Source organism: Rhipicephalus microplus, chromosome 3 (genome assembly GCF_043290135.1).
Source record: "Rhipicephalus microplus isolate Deutch F79 chromosome 3, USDA_Rmic, whole genome shotgun sequence".
Classification (NCBI taxonomy): Eukaryota; Metazoa; Arthropoda; class Arachnida; order Ixodida; family Ixodidae; genus Rhipicephalus; species Rhipicephalus microplus.
This window is the reverse complement of record NC_134702.1, coordinates 268,913,963-268,928,633: the sequence shown is the minus strand read 5'-3', so window position 1 is coordinate 268,928,633 and position 14,671 is coordinate 268,913,963. Positions and strand designations below refer to the sequence as shown.

At 42.3% G+C, this 14,671-nt stretch overlaps 1 protein-coding gene across 4 annotated transcripts in view; it reads left to right on the top strand.

Annotated features, from left to right (window-relative positions):
• Window positions 1-14,671, top strand: part of LOC119168106 (protein RER1) — a 107,947-nt gene that overhangs the window by 688 nt on the left and 92,588 nt on the right. For all 4 annotated transcript variants that reach the window (XM_037419526.2, XM_037419521.2, XM_037419539.2 and 1 more), the window contains exon 2: window positions 11,914-12,121. In XM_037419526.2, coding sequence (XP_037275423.1) covers window positions 11,914-12,121 — 208 coding nt within the window. The remainder of the gene's footprint in view (window positions 1-11,913; window positions 12,122-14,671) is intronic.

Here is a 14,671-nt window from a genome sequence, read left to right as displayed (position 1 = left end):
GGTGAAATGAGAACAGTCCAGCTACGACGATGATTGAGAACATAAGTACAGCCGAGTCGGCAGTGCACAAGCTGTGTGCAGCGCAACCAATTAACGATAGCCGTGACATACGTCAGTGCGAAAGTGGGTAGAAATATGCAGTCGGTCTAGAAATAATGCAAGAGTGGTGTAAAATTTGTCAAACGAAATTGACTCTGTTTAATAAACACCTTGAAGGAAGTGTGAGAGTCGACATGACAAAGCCTAACAGTGGAATCAAATTGTTATTCGTTTATATGTTGTCCAGACATCCAGTTTGTTTACTTAAAAAGACCTAACAGGCCTCTTCAGAGGCATTGGGTCATCTCAATAACACATGATCTTGCGTGATAAACGCGTGTCATACAGGATTGAATGGCCGAAAGTATACACGCAGCATCATGAACTAGTTAGTATATTGACCAATAATTGTAGAGGCAAAAAAATGACGAAGGAAGTAGTTTAATGTTTTGTAAAATTTAGAGGAGGAGTCAAGAGGTACATTCTGTGCCCCTGCACGAAGTTAAATGTTTCGGCACACAAGAATGAGTAAAAATAAATAACTCATAAACCAAATGGCTAACTAAAGCATGCATACTGAAAAAAAAAAAAAAAGGCGATATGCATATTGTATAGGTTATATTATGCTGTGGAATGTGAACTGATGAGTTGGCAAAATTTGTCGCAATTTTTTTCCAGGACAATAAAAGTGGGAAGAACATTCCGCAGCCGAGTGGCATGTGGAAGCGCCAATGAATAGAAGGCACGTCTGTTTAAAACTGAGGTTGTTGTGCAAGGTAAAACTGGAGGGAGATTTTGTCCGTATTTGTGAAGCAAAGTCATGGCAAATACCACAGAAAGGAAGCGAGATATCAAGTTTTATTCGTGGTGTGGTCGATTCCTAAGTATAGTTATGCAAGGTAAACTAACCATCCCAATTTCTTACTCATTTTAATAAATTCATTAGGTTGTCGTGGTGGGGTGATTATATTAGAGGCACATTTGAACCATGAGTGAACGAACAACATTGGCAAGCTAGCTTGCCAATGTTGGAGGGGGATTCTCACAGGGTTTGTCAAAAAGACCCAAGCGAATTCGAAGTGTTTGCACATAGTAGTAAAGTTTTAAGTTCTAAATAAACGTTTGATGAGAGAATAATTCCCGAGTACTGTTATGGTGTGGCTGAAAATATTGGGTTGTTAAATATGTCAGAATACAAATTAGAGACCCAGTATTTACAAGGAAAAGAGATTATTCTGCATCTAAATGAATTTAGTGTGGTCAACGAAGTGCTATGCCGATTTCAGATAAGTTCACGATCGTTTTGCAGAATTTGATAGTCACTAAATCCATGTACAGTGTGGTGTATAATGCAGTGAATAATTGCATGCAAAAAGCTAGGTTATTAGGTAAGTCGTTAAAAATAGTAGCTACCTAAGAACACTACTTTATGGTATGCCAGAGTGAATGTAGGATAGAGGAGAGAAAAGCTGCTGGTAATCTGAAAGAAAGTTCGGAGCCAAGTCATTGTCTGTGTGTATAATTTTAGAGCAGTTATTTGTGAAGCTAGGGGGCAGTGGGCTACACGATCAAACACCTTAGAAAAGTAGACGAAGATGCCATGTTACAGTTCATGTCAAAATGCAAGGTAGTTGTGAATTTTCAAAGCTGTGTTTCAGATTATAAACCCATCTTTAACCCATGATTAGTATTGAAAACCATTGAAATTGAAATGTACACTTTTCAAGCCCTTGAAGATCCTGGAATTGTATTCTGTCCTTGAAATCTCTTGAATTTTGGGGTCTGTGTAGCATCCCGCTCCGTCCTTTTTTCTGAAATAAGTAAAAAGAAGTGCTATTTTTTTGTTTTTTACACAATCGACTTTTGTTCTTTGAACAAGAATCAGATAATTAACTTAGTTTGTAAGGGCCACAATGCCTTCGATAGAAATTTCGATAGATGCCGTATACTGATGGTTAAAGTTGGGAACCTCGGGTATGGTGGAGTGAATCTTCTGTACAGAAAGGTGTATTAAAAATGTTATGAAAAATGCATGAAATGTGCTATTGCGTTAAAACATCTGTCTCGCATATTCACGAGCTTGGCTTTATTTTGACAAGGCCACCCACATGCATGGAGCAGTGGACAACAGTTGCACCCTTACGTACCAGATGGCGCCATTAGTAGTTTATTGTTCCTGTCAATCCTCCCACACAAGCACTCTTTATTTCATTACTTATGTGACATGAGTTGATCATCTCGTCGCCTGTTCTTTGCTTGCCTTGCTCGCATAATTACTGCAGTTGTTCTCCCCGCCTTTACATTACGGCTGCATGTCACATTTCACATGACTGACTTTATCGCCTGGACCAAATACACGAGGCTGAATGTTCGGTACAACTGAAGGGACTTTGCACGAGCACACACGGTTTGCTGGGGAAAACGATGCTATGGCAGATTTTAGGTGTCTCTGTGTAACAATTTTAGGTTCCAAGGCACGAAAAAACCCCCTTTCTAGATTTCGCAAATCTCTCAATTTAATAAAGTAGCTTGAGCATGGTCGTGACTTTGTTGAATTATGTTTCAACTGTATGTGTATGATTGTGATAAATTTAGTCAGAATTTGGAACATTGTTATTGTGCAAAAGTTGAATCATCATTTCAATGCTGTATTTTTTACTGCTTAAAAAACTCGACAAGCTTTTTAAATCTCTAAATGTCTTTGAATTATTTCCTTTGAAACCTGCACGAACCCTAATTATTGAAAAAAGTTATAGTTTGGCATTAGTATTGTCACCCTTGCTGTAGTTATAATTTTTTTTTTGTACTTGTCCGAATAACAGAATATTAGTGGTAACAGAATATTAGTGGCTAATTGGAGCAGATCACGGTTGCTAAATTGATGTAGGTAAGTTATTTGCTCAACTGTTTCAAGATTGCTTGTAAGTACACTCACACCTGTCATTAACCTCAGAGGAGACGCTATCTCGATGTATCCCTAACCTCATTGTTTGGTAAAGCGCTAATGCTCAGACCAAGTGATGATGTGATCAATGCTCAATCAATAAAAATGAAGTAAAGAAAACGCACTTCACGTACAAGCAAAGTCATTTGCTTAATGTAACATTCTCATTTCAGTCTCTCTGATTAAAAACAAACCGGGCTCTCCTGTGCGCTTCAGTTCTGCACAACTCACATTCGTAGAGTGCTGAAATATTAACTCACCACTCAACTGTATATTATATTCAAAGAACCTAAGCTCATCCAGACATGCGTCTCAACTTGAATGTTCACGAAAACCAACACGCAAAGAAAATATTACTTGATTCCGTACACATTAGAAGCACGTGATAAAATCTGTGTTGGTTTTTGTGCTAAAAACCTCGAGAACCCCATATTAAATGCTTCTCAAACATGAACATTCCAAAAAAATCCTTTATTTTACTGCAAAACTTTTCTTGGATATGCTCATTTACTCCCTTAAGACGGTATACTGCTTCGTGCTGCACGCTCGACAAGCACTACCATGCTTTCAAAATTATTGGCCATACAAATCCTCATTTATGACCAATGTGCTCTCACACCAAAGAAAACACATTTCCTAGATAGCTTGTTCTGATACGACCACTGCTTTCGTACAACGCTTAACGAAGAAACAACTTGAACAGCTGTAAGAAAAGCAAAAGTGAAGAACTGCGTGCCTAGACAAACTAGCTGTGGAGGTAACATACGAATGTTATTTAAAAAGAAAAATCCTTTCGAGGAATTTTTGTGTTGTCTTCCCCACAAAAGCTTACAACTGTCCCCCATTTCTCAATCGTACACGCGACAGTCATGGTTTTTGTGGATTACCACAAACATGCACTACCAGCTGAATTGCGAAGTTATTCCTTATCTGCGAATCAGGCCGGGTTTTATGAGGCGATGCCAGGAATATGGGGAAAAGAGTGGCCATGCCATTTTTGTGCTTGCTGTGGCGCAGTGCTTAGGTACTGTTGCCTTTATTTTAGGACCACTTCGACAATCTTGTGTTTGCTTGACATTAATCTTCACCATACATTCCGTCACGAGAATGCGTGTTGTGGTTCACCACTTGCGCATTCACTTCACCACTTGTGCCTCACTGTATGCCACAAACGCCTTTTATTTAACTGGCCGATGACCTATCCTCCTTTCTTTCGCCCGGCAGTTTGCCACCTCTCACAAGCCCTCACTTTGCCACACAAGTTCGCTTTTTTCTTTTGCGGGGATGTTTGTGATCAACCTTTTCCTTACTGCTCCAAATGTCACTTCGGGTTGCATCATCGCTAGTTTTGCACCTCAAGGGTGCACCACCCCTTCTGCACTTTGATTTCTCAGCTCTGTTGCCTTGTCAAGCCGATTCACGAGCGCTAATCTCTTACTCGTGCGCCCCATGAAATGTGCTGTGCATATAAAAATGGGAGAACTGGTGCCTTCTACTTGATTGCATTCGCGAACAACCTTCCTTTCCTTTTTCTTTTTTGCCGCTCGGACGCATGCAAAGCAACTTTGAGGCCGATGACAAGCACCTTGTTGTACTTACTACGCTCAAAGGGTTAAGAGCCATTCTTTATACACGTAGGGCTGTTTGCTTCACTGGTGGCTTTACGGCGTCTCTTTCGACGGCGCTGCCTTTTACAGCTTATTTTCAAGCCTCCCGCTTGCATCTCGTGCTCGTCAGCCCTCCCACAGTTTCTCGGTTAGCTGTCTCCCATGTGCAGTCTAAACGATGTAGGAAAAAATCATCTTTTTATTCTAAAGACTAGGGCAGGCGCCTTAACGTGATTTGGAACAGTGCAGCTGTTTTCCTTTAAACAATCTATCTCGCATTACTGGGAGCTGTCTACAACTGTGCTGTTATCATCACTCTGTACTTCTTCAGTACACTCTGCTGGTTTTCTTTTGGTGTCTTTGCCTATCGAGTCAAATATCCGTGGACATAGTTTGCAAGATCTATGGTCATGACAACTTCACTTGAAGTCTGTGCCAGATCGTGTACGGCTCACCTCACTGATTAAACTGGCACAACACCTTGTCGCACTCATTATGGCCTTCGGCGGCCTCTTAGTGTAGCATCTTTGTCAGCACCCAACATTTATTCATCCTTGAACCTGCTGCTATCTTCGTGTGCTAAGCTTCTCTACGGCTCTGAATTGCACTTCACTCATTTGTTTCTCCAAATTCTTGTGCAGTATACTTAAGGACAGCTGAATCCTCCACTGTATTGCCTCAATTCATCATGCTGCTTTACTTTATTGCTTCATAATTCCTGTTTTACTTTGGTCCTGCATATCACACATAATTGCGTGACCCCTATGACTCATTCAAAAGTCAATACTCATAAATAGGTGATTTACCTAATTCGCAATGCAGCAGTGCAACCCAACACTCACAAAATTAAGCTTGAAAAGTTATAGCAAAGACCAAGTACTCGCCACAACACAGCACAATGTCACAAGACTCATCTCACCAGTGTCAACAAGTTGTAGTGAGGAATAGGGTTCGGCGGGTCTCGTGATGGCAGCTGGCTCCCGCCGTCATCCGCATAGCCAATGTATATTCTTGTAAAATTTTAGCTGTAAGTACAGTGCGTGTCCCGTCTTTTCTCCTCCTTGTATTCGTTCTAGCGCTGCCCCATATAATTTATTACGAACCCTAACCAACTATAGCCCACCTTTCCGCTTTTCTGCAAGCTTTCTCGAACCCAGAAGAAAACTCTGATAATATCAAAGCAAAGTGAAAAAAATAAATGATCCAGTTACAGTACTTTCTATTAGTGTGGCATTATAGCGAAGCCAGTGATCCCGCTCTTGCATCAACTGAGTCCAAATCAAATTTACTGTGTAATCTTGATATCAATGGAAATTGCACCAAACTGTGCTAAAGTTAGATTTGCAAGCATTTATTACCAGCAATATTCACGTCGCTGCGTCAAAATGTGCACCTTTGTCTCAGAGCCACCAAGGTCAAAATCACGTACCTAGAATTATTCCACTTAATCAGCAGCGGCCGTGCATGCGTCCTAAATAATCCACGATGTTATGTTTTGGTGCCTACGCAACTTTGTTGTGCTAGTCCACTTAACGGCAAAACGTGCTTCTGCAGGGGCTCGTGGTGGGTGGCGTGAAACTGTGGTGGGCATTCATCGGCGGACATCGTCCGTTCCAAGAACGCTGCTGATAGCTCGTTTGAAGAGTTGCGCAGCACGAAATAAAGGATTTTCACTAATAACATCACACATGTCGTCAGAATGTCTGTCATGTCTACTTCTGGACATAGCAATCTAATTTTCTGTGCTTAGTGTTCACAGAACAACATGTGAATGGTGGCAACGCATTGACACTTTTCTTTTAATACGCTTTATTTATAGATATTCATTCAGAAGATCTTTTTCCTTATGTCGTCCACCAGTACATCCGCATTTGTAATGGCTGTTGTGGTAAAAGCCCCCAAAAGACCCAGCCCTTTCAAACTTGATATTGCTAAAGTCCAAATATAAAATTTTCCTGTGTTTTTTTTTTTTTTAATGTTATCTCGTTGAAACCACGCCTCCTGGTCAGAGCAGCCGCAAAGTTTCAATATGTGCAGCTTTCAGTAGTAAGGCCATCACTGGCAGCTTTGGTGTTGGAAGGCCCACTGTGAAGCGGCTACGCCATGTTACACTTAGGCCCCTCACTTTCCAGAGTTAGTAGTGTATGGTCGAAAAAAAAAAAAATTGACATCACGGGATAGCAATCATTTCTTCGTGTTTTCTTGTTTTGTTTTGTTTTCTGACTTGTAGGAGAGGCACTCGCTGACGGGCGAGGCATAAGACTGTTTGCAAACTTTCTGTGCTACTAACCTCTACGTCACGTTTTTGATAACTGACAGCACGAAAACCACTTCGGTAGCTGGTGTGATCAATCTCCCTTTAGCCAACGGTCTTTCGATTTGCACAATATCAGGTCCAAAAGATACAATTTGTTAGTGTTAGATGAATGCGATACCTGCAAGGAGCACCAGCAGGGGGCTCTCATTTTGAAGGTCCGCACGCAGGCGCAGAGAACTTTCTGCATGTGCGGTGTTCAATATATACAGCGACTTAGATGACTAGAGACCTCCAAAACACCTCTTACGCTGACCCACGCACAGATAGCAGACTTGTCTCGAGCGCCCAGCTGGCTGCTCCAGCTGTCATACCTTTTTTTTTTTTCTTTTTTTTTTCAGAAATATGTCAGGAAAGACACTGTAATAATACCAAACATGGTCATACTACGTGTTGAGTCCTTGTGCTATAGTGTAAGCATGAACATAAGCTTGTAGGCAATGTGAGATAAAGGCCGTGGTCAACAACAGTATCGACAGGCACACTCTGCACTGCTCCAGATAAGTGTGATTCTATCTGTACAGCACAAATGGCGCGTATGAATGGACCTCTAAAATGGCACGACTATTGTGGGGGCCGCCTTACGATTAAGGCTCAGTGCACACTTCTATATGGCCGCTCCAGAAAGCAAAGCACTTTCGCCCAGTCACTTAGCGTTGAGAGTAGAAGATAGAAGCAGCGTATACCAGCTGTCATTAATGCTTGCAGAAATAGCGAATGCGCTAGTGATCAGACCTTTAGTGTCAGAGTTCATATAATAAGCCCCCCCCCCCCCCCCCCCCTTACGGTCCTAGTTCATTCCTGCTCCTTGTGCTCCTTAAAATGGGCGGCGCGTTCCTCTTTCCTTGAGTGACAATTGATGGCAGGCCTGACACGTACTAGGATTTTATCTCATCTGTTCTCCGTGCAAGGAGACAGGTCGGCTCTTTTTATCTCTGCTTTAGTCACCTTCGTCGCCCCCGCTCACGTGCTTCTTCTACCTGCGTGTAAATCACACGATGCGGAGGGGGGTGTTAACGATTGAGACAGTACACATCATGATGGTGACGGCCAGTAGCGTAGCCAGGGGGAGGACACATCGAGATTGTCCGCCCTCCCCCGAATTTTTTTTTGCCGTGGCATATGTCGTGCAAAATGACCATTTGCTTGCCCCCCTCCCCTTCAAATCAAGGTGCCCCCTCCCCCCTCCAAGAAAAATATTTCTACCTACATTCCTGGTGACGACAAAATTCAGTCGGGAGTGTTCGTATAATTGCTATCACAATAAAAATGAAATGGCTCTTGCCTTCGAGTTGTCTTAGTAGTCTCAAGGGGCATAAAGTACCCCTTGAGGTTTTTTTTTTTTTGCGGTGCTTTCTAGAGGACACTTTAGGGGTTTTTTAGTGTATAGACAGAACGCTCTAGCCACATAAACCAACACTGCAAAAGGAAAACAATGTTTGTTGAATTGTGCAGTTTCAGCACAGAGAGATGAGTGGTGGACGACTTGTTTACCGAATCTGCTGATAACCACGTGGCTGCATTTAAAATGTTATTTCATCATCATCATCAACCTGACTACGTGCACTGCTGGACAAAGGCCTCTCCCATGTTCCACCAGTCCACTCGGTCCTGTGCTTGCTGCTGCCAATTCATACCCGCTAACATATGTCCACCCAACCTTCTGTCTCCCCCTAACCCGCTTGCCTTCTCTTGGAATCGAGTTAGTTACCCTTAATGACCAGCGGTTATAGTGTCTACATGCTGCATGCCCGGCCCATGTCCATTTCCTCTTCTTGATTTCAAATATGATATCCTTAACCCCCGTTTGTTCCCTAATCCACTCTGCTCTCTTCTTGTCTTCTAAGGTTACACCTACCATTTTCCTTTCCATTGCTCACTGTGTTGTTCTCAATTTAAGCTGAATTCTCTGCAAGTTTTCAAGTTTTTGCTCCATAGCTACGTACCGGCAAGATGCAGTTGTTATATACCTTTCTCTTGAGGGATAGTGGCAATCTATCTGTCATGATTTGAGAGTGCTTGCCAAATGTGCTCCACCCCATTCTTATTCTTCTAGTTACTACAGTCTCATGGTTCGGCTCTGCGGTTATTACCTGTCCTAAGTAGACATAGTCTTTTACAACTTCAAGTGCACCATCACCTATCTCGAAGCGCTGTTCTCTTCCGAGGTTGTTGTACATTACTTTCGTTTTGTGCAGATTCATCTTAAGACCTACTTTTCTGCTCTCCTTGTCTAACTCCGTAACTATGAGTTGCTATTCGTCCCCTGAGTTACTCAGCAATGCAATGTCATCAGCGAAGCGCAGGTTACTAAGGTACATTAACTCTTATGCCTAACTGTTACCATTCTAGGCCTCTGAAAACCTCCTGTAAGCACGCGGTAAATAGCATTGGGGAGATTGTATTCTCATGCCTTACACCCTTCTTGATTGGTATTCTGTTGCTTTTTTTATTAAGCACTATGGTAGCAGTTGATTCCCTGTAGATTTGTTCCAGGATGTTTATATATATGCTTTGTCGACGCCCTGATTCCACAGTGTCTGCATGACTGCTAATATTTCTACTGAATCAAACGCCTTCTCGTAATCTATGAAGGCTATGTATATTGGTTGGCTATATTCTGAGCATTTCTCTATTACCTGATTAATAGTATGATTGTGTTTGATTGTTTAGTAGCCTGTTTCTTTGGTTGATTGTGGTCGATTGTTCAGTGCTTGTTCCTTTGGTTGATTGAATTCTAGTGTCTTAATTCTGTTAGCAATTACCATTGTAAATAGCTTGCATACTACGGAGAGTAAGCTGATTGGCCTGTAATTCTTCAAGCCCTTGTCATGTCCTTTCTTATGTATTAGGATGATGTTAGCATTCTTCCAAGATTGAGGTACTTTTCCCATCGGGAGACCCCTCGTAAGCAGGGTCGCTAGTTTTTCTAACACAATCTGTCCTCCATCTTTCAGCAGGCTTGATGTTACCTGATCCTCACCAGCAGCTTTGCCTCTTTGCATGCTCTCCAAGGCTTTTCTGACTTCTTCTATCCTTACCGGTGGGGTGTCATCTGGGTTACTACTAGTTCTTATGTTAAGGTCGTGGTTGTGCTGGCTACTGTACAGATCTCTGTAAAATTCCTCTGCTAATTTTATTGTCCTATTCATATTGGTAGTTAGTTTGCCTTCCTTGTCCCTTAGTGCATACATTTGGTTTTTGCCTATCCTGAGTTTTCTCTTCACAACTTTGATGCTTCCTCCGTTCTTCAGAGCGTGTTCGATTCTCTCTATGTTATACCTTCTTGCATCGGATACCTTACGCTAATTATTAAGCAACTTTGAAAGCTCTACCAACTCTATTTTGTCGGTTGTACTTGAGGCTTTCATGCTTTGACGCTTCTTAATGAGATTCTTCATTTCCTGGGACAGCTTGCCAGTGTCCTGTCTAATTACAGTACCTCCAACTTCCAATGCACACTCCGTAATGGTACTCGTCAGATTATCATTCATTGCGTCAACGCTAAGGCTGTTTTCCTCGATAAGAGCCGAGTACCTGTTCTGAAGCAAGACTCAGAATTCTCGCACTTTCGCTCTCAGTGCTAGCTCATTCATTGGCTTCTTGCGTATCAGCTTCTGTCGTTCCTTTTTCAAGTCTAGGCGAATTCGGGACTGTACCATTCTATGGTCACTGCATTGTACCTTGCCAAGCACTTCCACATCCTGCACGACGCCTTGGTGTGCACTCAGTATAAAGTCTAGTTCATTCTTATTTTCGCCATTAAGGCTCCTCCATGTCCACTTACGGTTCCCTCACTTTCTGTAGAAGGTATTCAAAATCCGTAAATTATTGCGTTCTGCGAATTTTACTAGTAGCTCCCCTCTGGCATTTCTAGTACTGGTGCCTCCCATTGTCTGGTCTCCAGCCTGTTTCTTTCCTTCTTTTGCGTTGAAGTCTCCCATCAGTATAGTATACTGTGTTTTTACCTTACTCATGGCCGATTCCACGTCTTCATAAAAGCTTTCAACTGACGCGTCATCATGGCTGGATATAGGCGCATAAGCCTGTACCACCTTCATCTTGTATCTCTTATTGAGTTTAATTACGATACCTACCACCATTTCATTAATGCTATAGTATTCCTCTATGTTGCCAGCTATGTTTCTGTGGATAAGGAACCCCACTCCCAGTTCTCTTCTGTCAGCCAAGCCCCGATAGCAAAGGACGTGTCCATTCTGTAGCACTGTATAGGCCTCATCTGTCCTCCTAACCTCACTGAGCCTTATTAGATCCAATTTAATGCCTTCTAGCTCCTCGAATAGTACACCTAGACTTGCCTCACTAGATAAGGTTCTAGGTTTAGACGTTGCCAAGTTCAGGTTCCAATGGCGGCCTGCCTGGATCCAAAGATTCTTAGCACCCTCTGCTGCATTGCAAATCTGACCGAAGCCGTGGTCTATTGCTTCGCAGCCGCTGGGGACTGAGGCTCGTGAGTTAGTTGATGTATGCATGTGTTATTTCATGAAGTACTATTTTATTCTAGTATTCTGTTTATTTACTACGAAAATAATCACTGAACAAGTTTCTTTAGAATGTTTAACAGAATGACAACATTATTTTTGCATCATCAAATGTCTGGCTGGCTTCACAAGGTTTGCAATGAATCAACATATTTATAGCTCTTCATAAGAGCCCCAAAATAATTATTGATGTCCTTCAATGTAACTGCAACATGCTTTTCCTTTAGTATGTGAAGTTAGCTGCTCCAGATTGCTCCAAAATGAGAAATTTTGCTGCTCCAAAGTGCTCCAAAATGCATTTTTTTCTGCTCCAAAAATTGCTCAAATCAGCAGACCATGATAGCATCTTTGCGAAGCTCACAAATGAGCATGTGAGCAGTGCAGTTTACAGTTTCATAGAAAAGGCCACTGGATGACGGGCCACTTGAGTGAGCTTTAGGCCAACGACAAGGCTGGCTTTGATGGAAATGTAAGCTAATAAGGACACTTGCTTTGCATATTTTGCAGAGCTATCAACGGATGCTAGATGTGTGGACGCCATACACACTGGCACGGTGGCTGGGGGCCCTGCTGCTGCTGGTGGCATTTCTGGGGCGCATCCTGTACCTGCAAGGCTGGTACATCATCACGTACGCGCTGGGCATCTACCACCTCAACCTCTTCATTGCCTTTCTCACGCCCAAAGTGGATCCAGCCATGGGCACCGACGACTACGGTCAGAGAGCTCGACCCATGTTAAAATTAACGAACAAAGCTACAAGTCATACAGCTCAGCTGCATTGGCATCACTAGCTAGCTTAAGTAGGCTTTGAATTGTGTCAGTGCAGGAAATGCCTACATGCATTTAGCATCACCAAAGAAGGAATAGACTAGCAGAGAGCATTTGCGTCTTGCATCCCAACTTGACCAAGTGGTCGCAGTGGGAAGTGCAACATATTAGGCTTCTAACATGTTGGCTGAGCATATTTGCACATTAGCTGCATTAGCATCATCTGCATTGAATGCATACCTAGATAAGACACTTTTACGACTTCATGTTCAATACTCCTGCCCAATTTTTTTCCTCTGGCTTCACATCCCAGCATCAATACTGCAGCAGCCAAGTGTTTCTTGACTACAAAACAGTGTGAAAACCAAAAACGCAGGAAGAAGAGCTGGCGTCGACTATCAAACAATGCGATCATTTGTACGGGTTATGTGGGAGAGAAAAATGTTTTCAAAAAATGTGCGTGTGTCCGAGGCACATATTCACCAACCAACCTTATTCTTGCCTCGAGTTTTCTTTATAGGTTTTAGGTGTTTATTGCGCTATATACAAAGTTGGCTAGTATTCGTGAACCAATCTTGACGTTATGTTTTACCGTGTTACCATTTTTGTGCCCTTATACCGCATGTCAAAGAAAAATTGGAGGTAAGGCCAAGGTTGGTCTGTGAATATGGGCCTCACTCTATCGATGACACAAGGAGCTTCAGACCACAGACAGTGTATCTCCTTGTTAATTAACACTATTTACGGTGAACTGACACAGGCTGATTCCATGCAGTGCATTGAAGAAGGCTTCAGAATGATATGCATGAAGTAGGCTTCAGAGATCTCTCGAGTTTGGAAGTTGCAGTATCTTGTAGCATTACCATGAATATTTATTTATTTATTTCTGTTACCTCAAACGCCCTGGTTTAAGGGTTTTACATGAGGGCTGGTCAAAAAAAAAAAACTCAACAAATTCTTGACAATTTCTGTTTTGAAAAGTGCCCAGCTGGAGTGGCGCACGGTACCAGCAGAGAGAATGGTGCAGTCTTTGGGGCGTCAGCACGAAAAAGGACGATGAGTGAGCTACGGTCCGAGCATGGGGCTGGTGAACGGGTGAACAGTGAAACTTCACTAACTTAAGGTCACCAGGTCACTGAAAAATCTACTAATTAGGTGGGTTGTAGAATGTACGAAACCTTCAAAAAGTGGGGTGAAGAAACATTAAAGTGCTGAAAGTAATCAGAGACCATGACTAGTAGTCTGTGGCTCCAAGGGTTATATAATCCAGCTTTTTGCCCCGAGACCGGGCTATAGGTGGCAGCACCATCTCTAGTGTGGATAGGTGGCCGGCGGTGCGCATACAAATGTACGCAGTTTCACTTTTTTGTGTGTGGTGTGAACGGGTTGTAGGCGAATAAAATGTGTTGAGTACAGCCAACTCATAATGTGCATGTCGTCCATTGCCGAATGGATGCACGAAGCTCACCGAATGTTACTATTACTTGAAGGGAAAAGCGATCTGCCATTGAAAGAGATGTTGGGGCTTGGGGCTGTGATCATTTTTCCGCTATATTACATTTATTATAGATTAATTTATAAGTGTAAAGCTTGTGTCCCACCGACTACACACTGCTGTAGTGCACCTGAATTAATTTTCAGCTTCATGCATGCTGGTCTTGGATACTAAGAAAAAGAGAGAGAGAGAATGAAATGTCATATTCATGGGCGATGAGATAAAATAACTGCGAATATGCATCCACATTTTTTTTCTTATTCAGTTCTCTGTGAAATGAATGTGGTACAGTTGAAGAATTTATTCACGAAGGTTAAAAGGCTGACGGCGCTTCAGGACACTCATTCTTACTCCTATTACAGTATAAAAAGGTTACAGTAAAAAAGGTTAGAAAGTATACAATGTTGCAGTTAAAGGGGCCCTGCAACACTCTGTGAGCATGCTCAGAAAACGCTGCCGATTGGTAGTAGAGGCTCCTGAGAACATGTGCACCAAATGTTATACAGTTAAACCTGGGTGTAATAACATAATTGATTTTCTGAAAGAATTCATTATAAAAAGGTTTCGTTGTATGCAGTTTTGACACGAATATTTGGAATGTAAAGGTGTAAATTAAACAAACGGGGGGGCTGAAGGCAGAGCTAACCCAAAACACTTATTATACGGTAAAAGATCTGTGTTATTATTGCGATAGCAATTATATGGACACTCTCGGTGGGCTTTTGCCGTCGCCGCCATATTTTGCAACAAGTCTAAATTAATTGATAACATGCCCCTGCGCATAGTAACCTTTACAAGCAGGTAAAGGCGCACGAGCGTTGCTGAAGCACCGATCAAATGAGTTGGCCCATCTCTATCGCCTGGAAAGTGCATAAGTTAGCGTCTCCCGCGTGTTAGCACTGCTGTCGAATCCTCAAACAGAAAGTGAACCACTCGTATTGAACGAGCATGAAACAACCTGTGGAGGGGAATCGCTTGAGTAGTAATAATGAACTTAGATA